At 50.6% G+C, this 18,226-nt stretch overlaps 2 protein-coding genes across 4 annotated transcripts; one reads left to right on the forward strand and one right to left on the reverse strand.

The window, feature by feature from the left end:
- Nucleotides 1-290: 290 nt before the first annotated feature.
- On the reverse strand, nt 291-13,566 carry CLN3 (CLN3 lysosomal/endosomal transmembrane protein, battenin). 3 transcript variants are annotated; one of them, XM_081300157.1, is made up of 17 exons: nt 13,421-13,566; nt 12,427-12,628; nt 12,113-12,226; nt 11,882-11,960; nt 10,490-10,586; nt 9,415-9,486; nt 8,964-9,043; nt 8,755-8,840; nt 8,219-8,291; nt 7,989-8,132; nt 6,593-6,705; nt 4,977-5,023; nt 4,828-4,896; nt 4,686-4,741; nt 4,449-4,542; nt 668-808; nt 291-567 (listed from the first exon to the last, which is right to left on the reverse strand). In XM_081300157.1, exons 3-17 carry the CDS (start codon nt 12,156-12,158, stop codon nt 448-450), a joined length of 1,317 nt encoding a protein of 438 aa, XP_081156283.1. In that variant the 5' UTR covers nt 12,159-12,226; nt 12,427-12,628; nt 13,421-13,566; the 3' UTR covers nt 291-447. The 3 variants fall into 3 exon arrangements, with proteins under 3 accessions (XP_081156283.1, XP_081156284.1, XP_081156285.1); XM_081300158.1 differs by lacking the exon at nt 13,421-13,566 and having other exon boundaries at nt 12,427-12,662; XM_081300159.1 differs by lacking the exons at nt 12,427-12,628; nt 13,421-13,566 and having other exon boundaries at nt 12,113-12,381.
- Nucleotides 13,567-14,273: 707 nt separating this feature from the next.
- Nucleotides 14,274-17,900, forward strand: APOBR (apolipoprotein B receptor). Its single transcript, XM_081300156.1, has 4 exons — nt 14,274-14,345; nt 14,689-17,325; nt 17,409-17,674; nt 17,761-17,900. Exons 1-4 carry the CDS (start codon nt 14,289-14,291, stop codon nt 17,828-17,830), a joined length of 3,030 nt encoding a protein of 1,009 aa, XP_081156282.1. The 5' UTR covers nt 14,274-14,288; the 3' UTR covers nt 17,831-17,900.
- Nucleotides 17,901-18,226: the final 326 nt, after the last annotated feature.

The following is an 18,226-nucleotide window of genomic DNA, read 5'->3' on the forward strand; positions in this document are numbered from 1 at the left end:
AGGGCTGGGGATGTGGCTCAATGATTAAGTGCTCCTGGGTTCAATCCCTGGTCCAAAAAAAAAAAAAAAGTACTTTTGTGTTGGGAAATAAAGATGTATAGATAGAGCTACAGAATGAAAAAATAAAATAATAAAGCCTCAAAGACTGGGCAGAAGTCTGCTGCAGTGCTTTCTTTATACACTCACATATACATTTATAACATGTACACATATACACATATGTTTCAAAGTCGCCTAGTGTAATTTTTATAACAGTTTTTCAGAAAAAAAAAAAAGAATTGCACAAGAAGTCAATTGATAAAATAAGCATTTATTCAGAGGGCATAATGCTGTGAAGAAACTCCCAAGACCAGCTTGAGAGGAGGAGACCACGGCTGACCCGTGGTCGAGGGGAACAGATCTCAGCACTTCCCACCCGGCAGGCCTGTGCTCCAACCCGTCAGAGCGTCAGGGCAGCTGGCAGAGGAAGTCATGCAAAGGCAGGGCCAGGACCCCTGACAGGGAGATCCCCAGGGTGTCAGAGATACAGGCGGCTGCCATGGCAAATTCTCGGTGCTGGTCACTGGTCTGGGAGAGCAGAGACGGGGGGAGGGGGTGGTAAAGCTAGGGGTCTCTGCCCTGGACTCCCTCAGAGGGACCCCCCAGAGTCTTGCTGGCTGGTACTGACCTCCAGAGCAATGTTGTGGAAGGTGTTCACGTAGGCCGCGCCCCCCAGGAGCCCCTCGTAGAGGATGATCAAGAAGACGATGTAGATGCTCGGCAGGAAGGTCCACAGCACATCAGCCAGTAGGAAGGCCAGGTTGAGGCACTGTGGGCACAGGCGGAGGGAGGTCAGTGTGCAACCACAGCAGGGCCAGAGGGAGGCTGGGCCTCTTATCCAGTGGCCCCCATTTCTGGGACTCACTGGGGAAGGACAGAGATGACAGACCTGAATAAAATCCCATTACCCAGCTGCACCCACAGACCCAGATCCGGGGTAGGCCTTTGCCCCACCCTCTCTCCAGCACCCTATCCACCTGTAGGCCGCACCCCTCTTCCCTTGGCTCCCATCGCTCCTACTGCCTGGAATGCTATCCCACCTTCCATCACTTGGAATCTCAGTTTAATCAGGACCATGGTCCCTCCCATGACTTCACTTCCTTCTTCCAAGGGCTCCTTGAACTGAGCCTTCCCCTCCCCATTTATCAGTCTGAGACCTGTAGTCTAGGGAACTCTTGGCAACATCCAGAGGGATCTTTGGTTGTCACATCGGGGGTGTTCCCCTGGCATCGAGTGGGTAGATCCTAGGGATGCTGCTAAATACCCTACTGTGCACAGGATAGCCCCCCCACAACAGAGAATTACCCAGTCCCCATGTCAAGCGTGCTGAGGTGGAGAAACCCTGTTTAGATGTTTCCAATTCTTTTAGGAAAACTCCTTGACCCCCATCTGAAGGTGCAGGTCCCTCCTTTGTATCCCAGTCAATCAGTAGGATCCCTGGGGGCCTTGTTAAATATGCTCCATGCATGCCTCCCTCTAAGAAGTCCTAATTCAGTAAGGATGAGGTGGCAATACATGATTTTGAGCCCTAATTCTATGAAACAGCCTTGGTTGAATGTATACCTCAAACCATAAGCTACATGTTTCAGCAGCATATAGAAGAACCCTGAGTTGCAAATGTTGATACCACAATTTGGAACTTTGTGAGTACAAGCCCCGAGCTGGCAGCACTGCTCAGACAAATAAGGAAGGTGGTTAGAGAATATTTATAAGTCGTTGTCATATCAAAGTATAATCTATACTTCTGTATCTTGTTATTATAAACTTGAATTCTTAATTTTTTTTTGAACTGGGGTTTGAACCAAGGAGCACTTTACCACTTATTTATACCCCCAGCCCTTTTTATTTTGAGACAGGGTCTTGCTAAGTTGCTGAGGCTGGCCTTGAACTTGTGATTCTCCTGCCTCAGCCTCCCAAATTGCTGGGATTATTTGTGTATATCATGGTGTTCAGCAGTTCTTAAATTTTAAGGGCAAAGGATGGCGGGGTACAGTGGCGCACGCCTGTGTAACCCCAGCAGCTAGGGAGGCCGAGACAGGAGGATCACGAGTTCAAAGCCAGCCTCAGCAAAATGAGACCCTGTCTCGTTTAAATTGTCTTGTTAAATTGCTGTCATGTTAAATTGTCCTGTCATGTTAAATTGCTTAGGGCCTTACTAAGTTGCTAAGTCAAAAGGTTACCAATCTTAGTAAATAATTGAGACCCTATCTCTAAATAAAATACAAAATAGGGCTGGGGATGTGGCTCAGTGGTTGAGTGCCCCTGAATTCAATCTCTGGTACCTCCCTGCAAAAACATAAGGGCAAAAAATATTCCTTTAACATGTGTTATATATTCCTTATCTGAAATATTTGGGCTTAAGTCCAGAAGTTTTTTAGATTTCAGATTTTTTTAGATTTTGGAATACTTGCATATGGTATATTTTTGGGAGATGGAATGCATATCTAAACACAAAATTCACTTGTGTTTCAGATAAACCTTATACACATTGCCTGAAAGTAATTTGATACAGTATTTCTAATAATTTTGTGCAATAATTTTCCTGGTATAGGGCTGGGGTTGTGACACAGTGGTTACAGCACTTGCCTAGCATGTGTGAGGCACTGGGTTCAATCCTCAGCACCACATAAAAATAAATAAAATAAAGAATCATCAACTATGGGGCTGGGGATATGGCTCAAGCGGTAGTGCGCTCGCCTGGCATGCGTGCGGCCCGGGTTCGATCCTCAGCACCACATACCAACAAAGATGTTGTGTCCGCCGAGAACTAAATAAATAAATAAATAAATATTGAAAAATTCTCTCTCTCTCTCCTCTCTCACTCTCTCTTAAAAAAAAAAAAAAAAAAAAAAAAAGAATCATCAACTAAAAACAAACAAACAAACAAAAAAACACACCACTTTCTGGTATAGAATTTTCTATTTGTGGTTAAACCTCCATGCTCAAAAACTGGCAAATTTTGGAACAATTAAGAGTTTCAGATTAGGGATGCTCAGCCTGAAGTGGAAGGTTTATTTTATTCAATTAATTCATTTACTTATTTATTTTGGGTACTGGGGATTGAACTCAGGGGCACACAACCACTGAACCACATCCCCATCCCTATTTTGTATTTTATTTAGAGAGAGGGTCTCACTGAATTGCTTAGTGCCTCGTCCTGGCTGAGGCTGGCTTTGAACTCACAATCCTCCAATCTTAGCCTCCCTAGCCACTGGGGTTACAGGTGTGCACCACCAAGCCTGGCCCTGGAAGGTTTATTTTAACAATTACCTTCAAGTAAGTGGGGGCTGGGGTTGTGGCCCAGTGATAGAGTACTTGCCTGGCATGTGTGAGGCACTGGGTTTGATTCTCAGCACAACATAAAAATAAATAAAGGTCCATTGACAACTAAAAAAAACTATTAAAACAAATGAACAAACAAACAACAACAAAAAAACCCAATTATGTTCAGGGGCTGTAGACTTGCAATTTTGAAATAATGAGTGCTGGTCACGTCACACTCCTTTGATTAGACCATAGATAGAGAATGGTGTGTGTTCGCTAAAAACTACAGGTGATTATTTGCCAAGGATAGTTGAATTTGGTCACCAGAAATTATTTCCTAAGATAGGTAACCCTTTGACTACAAGGTCACTGATTTTATCATAATTAACATCCAGAATGAAAAGAAAACTGTACATTTTCCTGTATGTAGAAATATTATTTGAAATCTTGTCGCTTTCCCAGCAACTCAGGCAGCTGAGGCAGGAGGATCCTGAATTCAAAACCAGCCTCAGCAACTTAGCAAGGCCCTAAGCAATTTAATGAGACCCTGTCTCAAAATAAAATATAAAAAAGGGATGGGGATGGAGCTCAGTGGTTAAGTGCCTCTGGGTTCAATCCCTAGTACCAAGAAAAAAAAAAAAAAAAGAAAAAGAAATACTGTCTCATTGAATAAGTGCCTCTAACTGATTAAAACACAACATAAAATCTTGCCCTACATTATTCTTCTCAGCTCTATTTCTAATAACTACTCTGAGAAATAGATGCTGACCCATATCTGGTTTATTTATTTTTTAGTTTCTGCAGTGCTGGAGATCAAACTCAGGGCCTTGCATATGCTAGCCAAATAAGTTCTCTACCACTGAGCTCCCACTCCTCCACATCTGACTTACAGATGAGGAAACTAAGGCTCAGAGAGGTTCAGACTCCTGTCCTAAGTCACATAGCTACTAAGTACAAAAGCTGGGATTTGCACTCAGGTTTGCCGGGTTCCTGGGGCCACACAATATACATGGAGTCCTTGCGGACTTTGGTCCCTCTGCTTAGAAATGTTAGTGCACAATAAACACTTCCTGATGAAGGAAGCAGCAGGGCCTGGGGAAGCTGGGAGCCGAGGTGGGAGTGGGGGCCGGGAAGGGGGTTGGTACCTGCAGCAGGGCCAGGACCCAGATGAAGCGGATGTGAAAGCAACGGAGAGAAGAGCGGGAGGCGAAGACGCCAGCCTGGTACAGCATCTGGTACCTGAGGTGGGGGGCAGGGAGCAGGAAGCCCCTCTGAGTGCCAGCTGGGCAGGGCCGCCCCATCACCCCAGGTACCCGTCATCAAGGGGACCTCCCAGCCCACTGGGAGGGTGTCCCCCTGCCACCTTCCCTTCTGCCTCTCACCAGCGATACTGCTGAGCATGACTCAGGGATGTGTTCCGGAAAAACAGAAGCTCAAACTGCAGCAAAGAACCAGACAGGAGAGATGGATGTGGACGGCGGACCAACTACCTCTTCCACGCCCCTCCCAACACCCCTCACTCACCAGTCCCTGGTTGATAAAATACTCGGCAAAGTAGACCAGCACCAAGGGCACGATGTAGCACAGCAGACCCTAGAAGAGTTGGCAGGTGTAAGTGGAGGGCTGGGGAAAGTCACCAACCATGGGGCACACACTATAGCCACCACTCAGACCTTGAACACCATCCACCTTTCCTGGAGGGACAGGTTCCAGCTGGAGCCTGCAGGGGACAGGGAGAGAGAGACAGAGGAAGTCAGAATATTGAAGACTCAGCCAGGAGCACCAGCCAACCCAGCAGTGTGGACACACTTAAATGGCACCACGGCACACGCCTACAATGCCAGTGACTCAGGAGGCTGAGGCAAGAGGCTGGCAAGTTTGAGGACAGCCTGGACAACTTAGCGAGGCCCCATCTCAAAAAATAAAAAGGGCTAGGGAAGATATAAAACCATCAGGTATTTATGTGTGTGTGTGTAGGGGGGTTCTGGGGTTGAACCTAGGGGCACTCTACCATTGAGTTACACCTCTAGTCCTATTTATCTATCTATTTATTTATTTTTGTGGTGCTGGTGATGGAACCCAGGGTCTCATGCATGCTAGGCAAGAACTCTACCACTGAGCTGTACCCCTAGCCCTCTTTATTTTTATTTTGACACAAGGTCCCACCACGAAGTTGTCTAGACTGGCCGTGAACTTGCGATCCTCCTACCTCAGCCTCCTAAGTTGCTGGGATTACAGGTGTGTGCTACCATGTCCAGCTTCACATTCTCTATAATCACAATTAAAAAAAAAAAAAAAAAAAAAAAGGCTGGGTATGGGGGGCTGGGTATGGTGGTGCACATCTGTAATTCCAGCAGCTCGGGAGGCTGAGGCAGGAGGATCACAAGTTCAAAGCCAGCCTCAGCAACTTAGTGAGGCCCTAAGCAACTCAGCAAGACCTTGTCTCTAATAAAATACAAAAAGGGACTAAGGGATGTGGCTTTGGGTTCAATTCCCAGTACCAAAAAAAAAAAAAAAAAAAAATCTTGGTACAGCAGTAATGGAACACTTGTCTAGTATATTCTATTCCCAGCACCACACACACAGAAGTTAGCCAGGGGCAATGGCACATGCCTGGAGTTCAGATACAGAGGAGGCTGAGGAGAGAGGATCACTTGAGCCCAGGAGTTCAAGACCAGCCTGGGCAATATAGGGGGAATCCCATCTCAAAATAAATCAATGAAAAGGACACTAGATGAAACCTCTTCGTATCTCTGTGTACAGATGCTCATCTGCATACTCCACTCCTGCCTTGCTGGCTCTTCTGTTCCTAGAACATCCAAGCTCATTCCCACCACAGGGCCCCAGCTCCCCATGTTCCCTCTGCCTAGAACCTGTTCACCTAGACAACCTGTCAATCAAGTCTCAGCCCAAACATCTCCTCCAAAAGGCCTTCTCTGAACTAGAACATTCTCTAAAGGACAACACCAATTCTTCCCCGCCTCTCTTCAACTTTCATTGCATCATATCACTGTTTTACGTCCTTCCCATGCTTATCAATCAATATATGAAAATAAAGATAACTTTGACTCGCTGGCTCACTTATGAACTGTCTCATTTCCTCGTCTTGAGCATTCATTGTCCCCAAAGCAGTCAGAATGTCTGGCACAGCCAGTACTTAGTAAGCAGCTCTTGGCCCAAGTTTTGACTGGAACCAACCCAACCCACCCGCGTCCTGTGCCCACTGCGGAGAGGAAACGAGGAAAACCCCAATGCAGAAAGTGCCCTCGTGGGGGCCTGCACCTCCTACCTGGCTTTGACTCTGAGGTTTCCGAGCCGATGAGGGGCTGCCGAGCTGCGGTCTCCGCCTCGTCCTCACCTCCAGGGTCCTGGGGCTCGGGAGATGTGAGCAACAAGAAATAGCTAAGAGTGAGCACAGTAAGGACAGTCAACAAGCCCTGTAGGGCTGGCAAGGCCTCCCGAGGTCAGGAAGGCCACCCCTTTCCAGGGCACACCTGGTATGCGTAGGCTTCCAATGATGGGGAGCTTCAGGTACCCCATTTCTGTGCTGCAGAGCCCCTATTATGGACAAATGCCTCCTTCCAGAGCTGACACTTGCCTCCTTCCAACTACCCAAGGCCCCTGGATGCTTGCTGCCCCTCTCTAAGCAGGCGGTTCATTCCCATTCTAATGACGGCTCTAGGTATGGCCTACTCCATGGGGACTTTGTCTAGGCCAGAAATTCCCAACCTTTGCTCACTTAGGCTCTGGCTTCATGTTATCTGCTATTTCTCCATTCTTCCTATGTGTAATTTTTTTTTTTTTTTTACTTAACATTTCCTTTACATTGATTGCTTTTTTTTCTACCTGGCCTTGTTCTAAGCTATGAGCTGGGAGGTCACAGGTTCAATTGGCTCATTACAATTGTTTCCTGATTCTTTTTTTTTTTTTTTTTTTTTTTAGAGAGAGTGAGAGAGGGGGAGAGAGAGAGAGAATTTTAATATTTATTTTTTAATCATCGGCGGACACAACATCCTTGTTTTGTACGTGGTGCTGAGGATCGAACCCGGGCCGCACGCATGCCAGGTGAGCACGCCACCGCTTGAGCCACATCCCCAGCCCCTGTTTCCTGATTCTTATGAAAACATATGCAGAATAAAGTCCACCCTTGTCCTACTAGAATCCTCTTGGGGACCACACTGTGCCAAATGCTTCACACGTGTCCCCTCGTGGGAATGCGAGAACTACCGCCATTTGATATGGGGGAAACCGAGGGTCAGAGGAGCAAAGGAACTTGTTGAATGTCACACAGGTAACAAGTGGCAGTTCTGGGACTCTAGAACTGGAATAGCAGTATTTACACCTGTCAGGATACAAAATCCACACTCCTGCCAGACACGGTGGCACATGCCTAGAATCCCAGTGGCTCGGGAGGCTGAGGAAGGAGGATTGTAAGTTCAAAGCCAGCCTCTGAAACTTAGCAAGGCTCTAAGCAACTCAATGAGACCCTGACTCTAAATAAAATATAAAAAGGGCTGGGGATGTGATTCAGTGGTTAAGCGCCTCTGGGTTTAATTTCTGGTACCAAAATAAATTTTTAAAAAATCTATTATCCTTCTCAACAAAAATTTTGGGATCTGAAGATTGGGATATGATCAAGTCCTGCCCCCTCCCCTCTTTCTTCCTTCCAGCCCAGGACTGCTCACCTGGCCAGCAGCAGGGCAGGGATCCCCAGCATGGACAGCAGGGTGTGCTGTGGGGAGAGGCCAGCCTGGGTGAGGCCCAAGTAGGACAGTGCCCCCAGAAGTCCTGCTCCCCCAGTGCCTGAAGACCACCAGGAGATCACAGCCCTGGGAAGGAGAACACAGGTGCTCTCAGGAGGACCGAAGTCAGCGGGGAAATGGCCTCTATCCTCACTCTCTGCCATGTTGCTTACCTGGGATAGAAGGCAGTGAGTGAGAGGAACGTGACCTCCCCCAGACCTGAGGAGATGCTGGCCAAGACCACACCTGGGAGGAGGACAAGCACAGAAGTGGCCCCAAAGCCCCAGTTCCTGAAGGTGCTTGACCATGGCCTTGTGTGTATCAGCTCAGAGGAGCTAAGTCAGAGCTCTTGGAGAGGCTGGGTTCAGCTATGAAGTAGAGCTACCCCCCTTCTCTGCATGTCCTCTTGCAGAGAATGGTACCCAGTTATGCAGCCAGGAGTGGGGAGGACCCTCCCTGTCTCCTCCACCCCCTGTGGTGGTGTGTCTGGCAAATCCTGCTCAGTTCAACCTCCGTCAATCCTCCCACTTCCACTACCTACCCCTCCAAGTAGCCCTGCCTCCCATTTCCTGCTTGTGGCAGCCCCAGAAGGCTTCTGTGGGCTGCAGAAATAACCCCTTTCCTCTGGGAAGCTGGGGAGACCGCCCCGTACACCACCCCGCTGAGGTTCCTCTGGGCCAGTTCACTAGACATGGAACTGGAGACTCACCGCACAGGCTGATCGCCACTGAGTGAGAAAAGGCAACCAAGATAAAGCTGCCCGCAGAACAAACCCCACTGACGAGCACCCGGGGGCTAAGGGCGAATGGAGAAAGGGGAAGTGGAAGGTCAGCCTCCTCCCTTGGCTCTGTGGCCTCCTGCCACTCCTCCCAGCTCTCTGATCATGCCTGCCCTTTCTCCCTCCACCCCCACCCAGACCTGTAGGGCAGCAGATGAAGACCTAGAGGAGCCAGCAATTTGATGATGAGGGTAGGGAGGATGTCAGCCAGGAGCACTGCCTGCAACAGGAGAAGAGAGTGAGACTCCAGACCTTCCTAGGGACAATCCTCCCGAACAAATGGCCAAGGGAAGACAGGAGCCAGGCAATGAGACCTGCTACAAGTACAGGCTCTGGAATCAGACAGATCTGGATTTGTGTGTGTATGTGCACGCTTGCGTGTGTTTGTTTGTTTAGGGAGTCCCCCCCACTCAATCAGGGAAGTGGGGATGCTTATAGTACCTAACTCGTAGGACTAGCATGCAGATTACATGAGTTAATATGTGCCACTCGTGGAAAGAGCCCCGTAACAAGCAGTCTCAATAACCGTAATCATAACAATCCCAGCTATGTGCCAAGGGGTTCACAGTGGGGGACCAGATGGATACTCACAGCTGTGGAGAGAGAGTTGCAGTCGAATCGAGATGAACTATTGTGGGGGATGGGCATTGGGCGTGGGTCTACCTGATGGGAGAGAAAAAAGCTTTTCACCTAGGGAGGAAGGAGGGTAGACATGGCCCCAGTCCCAGCTCAGCTCTAATTTGAAAGATGGAACCAAATTCCCTGTTGGACCTACAAAGTGGTAGCTGCTCTGTTTGGATAGGGCATGTACTTCCAGCTCAGTATAGCCAACTGTTTCTCAACTGGGGGCAATTTTAACCTCCAGGGTATTCTTGTCAATGTCTAGAAACATTATTGGCTGTCACTCTTGTTTGTCAGGGGTATGCTATTAGCGAGTAGTAATTAGAAGCACAGGATGCTGCTAGACATCCTACAATGCACAGGAGAATCCCATAGCAAACAATCACCAGCTTCAGGTTAAAAACCCAACCATAGCTGGGCCTGGTGGCGCACGCTTGTAATCCCAGCGGCTTGGGAGGCTGAGGCAGGAGGATTCCAAGTTCAAAGCCAGCCTCAGCCATTTAGCGAGGCCTTATGTAACTCAGCAAGACCCTGCCTCTAAATAAAATATTAAAAAAGGGCTGGAGATGTGGCTCAGTGGTTAAGCACCCCTGGGTTCAATCCCTGGTACCAAAAACAAAACAAAACCAAAAAAACCTAGCCATAAAACTAGGCATGCTAGCGCACACTGGTGATCCCTGTGACTCAGGAGGCTAAGGCAGATGGATCACAAGTTCTAGGCCAGCCTCAGTTAACTTAGGGAGACCCTGTCTCAAAATAAAAAGGGCTAAGAGTGTGGCTCAGTGGGAAGGAAGGAAGGAAGGAAGGAAAGAAGGAAGGAAGGAAAAAGAAACACTGCCATAAACTATAGTCCTCCCTAGCCATTTGGCACCTATTGATCTCCTAAGGACCTTCCCTGACATAGGTGCCAGGAAGACTAGGAACTTAAGCCCCCTTGCCCCATGGGCCACTTTATTTCATGAGTTTTTCAAGTGGGGGACTCTGGTTAGTCCTTTCTACAGGGACTAACCATGGTGGTGGTAGAAGTGGAGAGGGACGTACTCACATGGCTCTGGTTCCCAGAGGCTCTCTCATGTCTAAGGATGTCGTGGGCCGCACTGAGCATCACCACGTAGGAGAAATTGTTGCAAAGGCCCAGGAGCCTGGAATGAGCAGGACAGATCTTTACTTACTTTCCTGCCTATGATCTTTTTTTATCTGTGCCCTTCACCAAATCCCATCTTCTTTCAATGTCAGGGTTAGAAATACAGGTTTGGAGATCAGAGACTTGGGTTCACTTCCAAGTTCCCATGGCCCCTTTCAGAAAGCTATCTTTTAATATCCTAGGCCATTTTTCAACCACTGATGCCTGTAGTACAATAAAAATATCCCAGAGTCTGAAATCCAAAAGACCATTGTGGTCCCAAGTCTGCCACTTCCTTTTCAGGTGTCTCAGTCTAACTCATGTGTAAAATGGGAATATAAATTCCTCACCTGACTACCTCCCCAGGGTACTATAAAGATTAAAATAATGCCCAAATAATTTGTGATCCATGTCTTCACTTACTTTCAACTTCCAAAGTTGTGCTCATTGATAGGAAAGAAATTTGGCCCAGTGTCAAGAGTTTTCATGTGTCCTTTCCACAAACCTGTGAAGTGGCTCTTTCTATTTTACTATTGAAGAAATTGAAGCTCAGAGAAATCAAGTCACTCTTCCAAAAAGTTACATGGTAAGCCTCTTCCAACCCAACCTGCCACCCAAGTCCTCCACAGTTAACTCATTAAGTTAAATGCGTGACACATATAAAAACTCAAATTGAGCAATAACTGTACCATTTATAGGAACTTTTGAAATCAATATCATGCTTTCACAGTTCTACTTTCTTGAGAAAAGAGATTACCAACAACATTTGAAAAAAATGCTGAAAATATGGATAAAAGATGCATATAACCTCTATCTATTTTAATGCATCTGGGTCAATTTCATTGAAATATTCAAAGAACTAAAAACTTGTGACTTAATGGGGCAAGCTAATACTAGCAGTACTTCCCAAGGCTTAGTATCTGAATGCTTTTGGAAGGTGCACGGATGATCTTGTAAAAAAAATAGCAGTGATCCATTTATTTGAACGTGCATTAGCAAAATATTGGTTTTCTATTTGAAGTAGTGGCTCAGCTTTCTTTCTTTTTTTTATACCTGAATTTTAAAATGTTGAGACTGAGGCTGAATTGGTTGGAGAATATGAAGTGAGTGATCTCACAGATGGTACTGAAAATCTGGCTCATAGGTGAAGATGGTAAGCAAACGAGTGGATTTTCAAAAATTCACAGGCAGCTTCCGGACAAACCAGTTAACTAAGTAAATATTTGAGGATTCAGCTTCTTTGTGCAGTTCAACTTTTCTCCCCCATTTCCTGCTGCTGCATTTTTATTTTAGCTGAGCTCTCAGGCCACTTACCAAAAGCCCACCGCATTCTTCCAATGGGCACTCTGAGGCTCCAACAGAGGGGCTTGGGGCTCAGAGGTGGTCTCCTCCCCTGTGAATTAGAAGAACACATGACCCCTCCCACTCTCAGGTGCACGACTACCTTGCGAGGGTCTTTCCCCAGACGAAGCCAGCTTCCAAGCCCCTAGGATGTCCACAAGGCCGAGGAAGTCACTCCCGACGGGGCGGTCCATAAATACTCACTCTCGGAATCCAAAAGGCGCCACCTGGAGCCCTCACAGCCTCCCATGGCATCAAGTTCAGATGCCCCGAAGGGTCCAAAGTCAGCGAGTTGGCTCTGACCGGGTGGCAGAGGGTCTGTGACAGGTGAGATTGGTTAAGGCCCTATTGCCACACCTAGCTCCGGCTGCCTGCTGTGTTCGCGCCACAGGATCCATCAAGGTTCCGTCTCACGCCCTCCCACTCCCCACCACGCCCCACCTGTCGGACTCCGCCTCTGTCCCCTCTAAAGCAGGCGGGCGCGGGTGGGCGGGGGGAGCGGGCGCCGAGGCCTGTACCTTTAAGAGCAGCAGAACGTTCCGCACCGAGGAGCCCCCGCAGGTTGGTGGGTCACGTGACACCACCCGCAGGTTCCCCCATCACGTGCTCGAAGGTCCTCCCTACTTCCGGGCCCTCCTCTTGCCTTCGCTTTCGGCCTTTTCAACTTCAGGGCGTGAGAAAGGTAGAATCCAGGAGAGCCTTGGCACCGCTGGTTTTAAACTGGAGAGGGTGGGGGCCAGGGAGAGCCGCGATTATCGGTCTCGAAAGCCGCGGCCGAATTCTGCCAGCACTCGTCATGGCGCGGGCGGCTTCAACCCTTTTCCAGCCGCCCTCGCTTGCCAGGAGCAAATATGGCCACCCCGCCCTCCCCTACCTCACCCCCTGGGAGCCATTGTTTGGAAGCAAAGAGAGCCAAACTCCAGTCACTCATTTCTATCTGATACCCTTACATACTGTTTTAGAAACCTAAAATAAAGATAATAGCCAACTATGAGGATTTCCTGAATTATCTATGGACACTATCCAAGGCCTTAAGAGATACTCTTTCCCCTGTTATCCTAGTATCAAAAATACCACATTAGTATTTCAACCCCTGCGTTTACAGATGAAAAAAGTTAACGACTATCACATAACATTAGACTTTAGAGACCCATTTAGCAAGAAATAGAGCGCAGGGGCAGGGGTTGTGGGTCAAGTGGTAGAGTGCTCGCCTAGTACATGTGAGGCACTGGGTTGGATCCTCAGGACCACATAAAAATAAAGTTATTGTATCCACCTAAAACAAAACAAAACAAAAAAAAAAAAAAAAAAGAAATAAGAGTGCAGAGGCAGAGCGTCATTGGGCAGACCGCTGCTGGATTCCCGCTCCATCAGAGGTCCTTAGATTCTAAGTCCTAAGATTCTGATTCTGTGATCTCACCCAATTGCCCTAGAAAATTAGGAAAGTGGGGCTTTGCAGGGGAGAGGGGGAGGCTACTTCATATAGTCTCAAATAAGGAGTCATTCTCTTACCTTCCTCTAGGTAAAGCAGAATCCTTGCTTTTCTTCATCGTGTCCTTCCCCTGTGAAAAACTCTGTTACGTCTTGCAGCTGCCTGTGCCCATCTCTACTAGCTCTTTCCCACCACCAGGCCTTCAGACTGCTGTTTGAAATGTGCCCCTTGCGATGTGCTTCCCAGATCACACAACCAATGAGAAATGAGGTCCTACTACCCCTGCAGAGCTCTAGAAATGCTGCAGCATTTCCTACAGGGTTCCTGCCCTCAGGGAACTCACAGGAGTGTGGGAGGTAGATGCAAATGAGCACAGTACAAAGTTAGTCAAGTCCTTTTTGCAAGAATAAGCATGGTTGAGGGGATGAGTGGAAGAGCCACCAACCAACCCTTTATGCCCTAGGGAAACATTAATGACTTGGAATTGGGAAGCCAGAGCTCCCACCAGCCCTTTTCACTCCTCCGCTGGGTCCCTGGACAAAACAGGAACTAGAACCCCTGGCTTCCTCTCTCAGAAAGGCTGTGGCTTGGGGCAGACGGAAATGGCTGAGGTGTGAATTCAAGACCTGAGTCACTCCTCTGCAGTTGCCACACGTCCCTTCCCCCATCCCCAATTCTGAGGTCCCTTGCTCCCACTTCTTTCTTTCCGTTCTCACCCTTTGCGCTTTAAAACTCAGAATGTGCACCTGTGACCCACAGGTGACGCACACCCATTTCCCCACCTGGGGTGGAGATTGCTGTGGCCCTGGGGAAGGTGGGCAGGGCCTGGGGATGCGTCAGGGAGAGACAGGGGAAGAGGAAGTGTCTTAGGTCCTGGGGAAGACTGTCTTGTCTTGGTGGGTGGGGACTGCCATTTGTCAGCTTTCTGGACACACAGAAACACACAAGATGGACTTCCTCCGGCTACACCTCCCTGGGCTGCATCAGGCCTTGAGGGGGGCACTGGTGAGAGGGGCAAAGAGATGCCAGAGACTTTCACCCCATTCCCTGTGTCTTCACCTTCCCTCCTCCCTTTGAACCTCTCCTCAGATTAGAGGTTCCTTTCACAGGGCCAGGCAGTTTCGTTGATCAGTTCTTTCTGGGCTTTAATCTCCTACTTCCCACAAGTGCATCCAACACCCTCAGTCTAGGAACCTTCTCATTCCTTCTGCAGATCCTGTTCTCCCTGTCTGCCCAGATCCCTAACCCGTCTGCCTTACTGTGGGCTCCTCTGGCCCAGGGCCCCCAGGGAAGGGGCCGGGCCTGGCCTTCCCTGCATGCCTTGACCTTCTCCACTCTTTTCCTCTAGGATTCCTTCAGTGCCTTTTTGTCCTACCTCATAGGAGATGAGGTCCCCACTGTACAGCAGGAGACACAGGCAGCCAAAGAACTGCAGGAGGTAGCAGCAGGAAAGCCAGAGAAGACTGTAGAGGAGGAAGCCCAGGAGGCCCTGGAAAGCCTTGGAGACCGCCTGAGCCAGGGGTTTGGGAAGCCAGGAGAGCCTGGAGAAGCTGGGAGATGCCCAGAGGGAAGCTCTGCTGCAGAACAGACCTGGGGCTGGGGAAAAGGTAGCTCCCAGGGCTCTCAAGCAGATAGGCAGGACACTGAGACCCGGGAGGCAGCCAGGGCGTCCGGGGACCAGGAGCCAAGTATACCCCTGGAGGCTGGGAAGAAGTCTGAGGCAGGGTCCAGGGCTCAGCAAGACAGGAACGGGCACTCCAAGGAAGGACAGGATCCTGGTGAGCAGGAAGTGAGCAGAGGGGAGACAACGAGAAACTGGGAACATGAGGAGGAGGAGGAAGAGGTCAGGGTGACAGAGCCAGGGATGGCCAGGGGGGTGGAGTCAGAGTGGACCTGGCACCGAGAGCCTGAGGTAAAGGCGGGCAGTAGCGGGCAGAAGGTGGCAGGGGACAGCGGGGAGACAGAGCAAGTGGTTTCCGAGGCAGCTGCAGAAACTGAAAACTTTGAGGTCAGAGGGCCTGAGAGGGAAGAAGAGGGGGTGGTAGTGGTGAGGAATGGCCAAAGCATAGGGACACAGGGGACAGGGGTAGAGTCTGAGGACTGGGCAGCCTTGGGCAGAGAAGAGACCAGAATAACCTCCTCAGACAGGGAGCAGGTCGCGGCAGCTTTAGCCAGGGAAGAGTCTGACCTCCCAGGAGTTAGGGAGACCGAATATGGGCCAGTCCCAGGAGAAAGGATCCCGGAAGTTACTGGGATCAAGATTCAAGAAGAGAAGGGAGAGACTGAAGTGAAGCTTTTCCCCCAAGAGACCCAGGTCCTCGGCACTGAGGCAGTTGAGGGCCAGACAGCAGGGAGGGAGGCAGAAGGCCCCGAGTCAGAGGAGGAGGCAGGGGAGGACTTTGAGGGGGACATCGATCAGCACGGGAAAGAGGCCGAGGGGAGGCAAGATGAGCAGATCAGGGCTGATGGAGCTCTTCCAGAGGAGGAGGAGGTACAAGCCAAGGAGGACTGGGAGGAGGAAGGGAGTTGCCTGGTCACAGAGGCTGAGCTGGCCCTGGACAAAGAGGCTCAAGGTGATGATGACTTGGAGGCAGCCCCAGAGGCCAGGCCTGATGAAGAGTTTGTTGAGGAGAGAAGTAAGGAGGCTCAGAGGAGCCAAGAAACATTGGAGGAGGAGTGGGATGACCTCAAATTCAAGGTCACCAAAGGCCAGGAGCCTGAGCTGATGGGAGTTGTCCTGACCTCAACAGAGCAACCTGAGGAAGGACAGGGGTTTCAGGAAGAACTCGGGAGAGTTTCAGACCTGAGGATAGAGGAGATGGAAGGGAGGCTGGAGGAACATTCCAGGCACACGGGGTCTATAGATCCTGAGGTCCCTGAGGGAGAAGACTGGGAAAACCAGAGGAGAAGGGACAGGGAAAGTAGTAACACCCAGGAGGAAAAAACAGATACTGAAGATGAGGAGGAGGAGGCTACAGGAGGTCAGGCACTGGAGGCCAAGGCCAAAGGAGGCTGGGAGTCTGACTTGTCAGAGATCCAAGGATGTGCAGCACAGGAGGGGGAGGGCTTTGAAGCAGAAAACCAGGAGCTGCAGGAAATTCAAGGGGAAGAGGTAGAGAAAGACCAGTCACCAGGAGAAACAGAGGCCAGAGAAACTGAGGATAGCGAAGTGGAGGCCTCAGGACCATCGGAGGCAGACGTCACATCCAGGGGAGGCTGGAAGCTGGAGGAGGCAGTTCTGGGCCTCCAGAACCAGGAGGATGCACAGACCAGTTCTTTGGCTCCTGAGATTGTGGAGGATGAGGCAGTCCTGGTTGTGGGGGCTGCTGGGGCTGAGGAAGGGCCAGAATTCCAGGAGTCTGGGGCAGTTTGGGTGGGGGAGTATGGGAGAGGCTGGAACTCAGAAGAGAGAGAGGAGGCTGAGGGAGAGGCAGAGCTGGTGGAGGCTACAGAGGGAGGGAACCGAGGTGGGCAGGATTTGGGCCTAGAAGGCTCAGCAGGGGAGGAGGTGACTGGCAGAGATGGTGAAGCAGAGGCTTTTGAGGCCAGGGCTGGAGATGAGGCAGGGGTGGGGGGACCTGCCATGGCAGAAGGAAGTGGTGGGGTGGAGGGCGTTACCTCAGGCTCCCAGGCAGCAAGAGCAGAGGGCGCTGAAGCCAAAGTGGAGGCTGAGGGGTTCCTGGGAGAGCAGCTGTTGGAGGAGGCTGGGGGCTGGCAAGCCGGAGAGCAGGGGACAGACAGTGAGGGGCAGTGTGGGGACCACCACCCTGAGGGAGAAGGACAAAGGCTGCCACCTGTGGAGGACTCTGGGACTGGAGGCCAGAGGTCAGAGGCCAAGGAGACTGATCCAGAAGGCCTGGAGGATGTTCAAGGCCAGGAGGTGCAGCTGACACAGCAGGGCCTTGTGGGGGTCCTGCCTGGGCCCTCAGACACTGCTGAGGCTGCAGGAAGTGCCAGAGGGGACACTCACAGCAGCTGGTGTGAGGTGAGGGCTCTGGTGAGGTCCAGGGGGGACAAGCCCCATCTCTAGAAGCCAGCCCACTGAACTGTCCCCCTGCTCCCTTGCAGGCCTTGCTTCCTGGGCCCCTCCTGGATGTCTCTGTCCCGAGGAGCCGAGCCCTCCTCTCCCGAAGCTCCTCACAGCGTCGCTCTCGGCCCTCTTTCCGGCGAGTCCAGGCCTCCGAGGAGCCGGAGGACCCTCCTAGCCCTCAGCCCGAGGAGGGACTGTCAGCCCCCGAGCAGAGGCCACTCCAGCTGGAGGAGGCCCCAGAGCCAAGCCCCCCGAGACCTGAAGGGACCCCAGTGCCAGCCAGGAGAAAGACTTTGGGACTCGGGTAGGCACAGGGGCACTGGGCTGGGATAGGGTGGAGGCTGTGGGCCTCTGAGGACCAGCTCCCATGCACCTGTCTTCCACCTCCAGGTTTGGCCTGGCACACCCGGGCATGATGCAGGAGCTACAAGCCCGCCTGGGTCGGCCGAAGCCCCAGTGATTGAGACCTGACCTGGCTGAGCCGGACTGTGAGAGTCACAGGGCTCCCCGGGGACCTGCTCACCCCTGACTCTCTCTGCCACCTGGATGCATTCTTCCCACCCTCTGGGCCTGGGTTTCTTGGTGTGTCCTTCATGGAGTGAACATAACTAGACAGCTGTGAAGACCATGAACTTGAAGAATCTGACTCTAGACCTCCCGTGCCACTGGGACTGCCTCTCGTGAGTTCCTGTCCTGGTTACCTCCCCAACCTGTCTCAGCTACCCAGAAGACTGCGAGGAGAATGGGGGGAATTGGAGACTTTTCCCACAGCCTTCCCTCTCTGACTCCTGCAGCCCTCAACCATACCTGGACCCCTCAGAGAGCCATATAGGAGGGGAAGCCCACCCACGGGAAA

The sequence above is a fragment of the Spermophilus citellus genome (assembly GCF_964194105.1).
Source record: "Spermophilus citellus genome assembly, chromosome: 6".
NCBI lineage: Eukaryota > Metazoa > Chordata > Mammalia > Rodentia > Sciuridae > Spermophilus > Spermophilus citellus.

Coding starts and splice junctions, on each gene's coding strand:
- CLN3 (XM_081300157.1), bottom strand. CDS start 12,158: ATGGGAGGCTGTGAGGGCTCCAGGTGGCGCCTTTTGGATTCCGAGA. Junction 4,897..4,976: donor AAAGGTGGATGGTGTTCAAG/GTCTGAGTGGTG, acceptor CAACTCTTCTAG/GGTCTGCTGTGCTACATCGT. Junction 809..4,448: donor GGGTCCTGGCCCTGCTGCAG/GTACCAACCCCC, acceptor CTGTGCCCACAG/TGCCTCAACCTGGCCTTCCT.
- APOBR (XM_081300156.1), top strand. CDS start 14,289: ATGGACTTCCTCCGGCTACACCTCCCTGGGCTGCATCAGGCCTTGAGG. Junction 14,346..14,688: donor AGGCCTTGAGGGGGGCACTG/GTGAGAGGGGCA, acceptor CTTTTCCTCTAG/GATTCCTTCAGTGCCTTTTT. Junction 17,326..17,408: donor CTCACAGCAGCTGGTGTGAG/GTGAGGGCTCTG, acceptor GCTCCCTTGCAG/GCCTTGCTTCCTGGGCCCCT.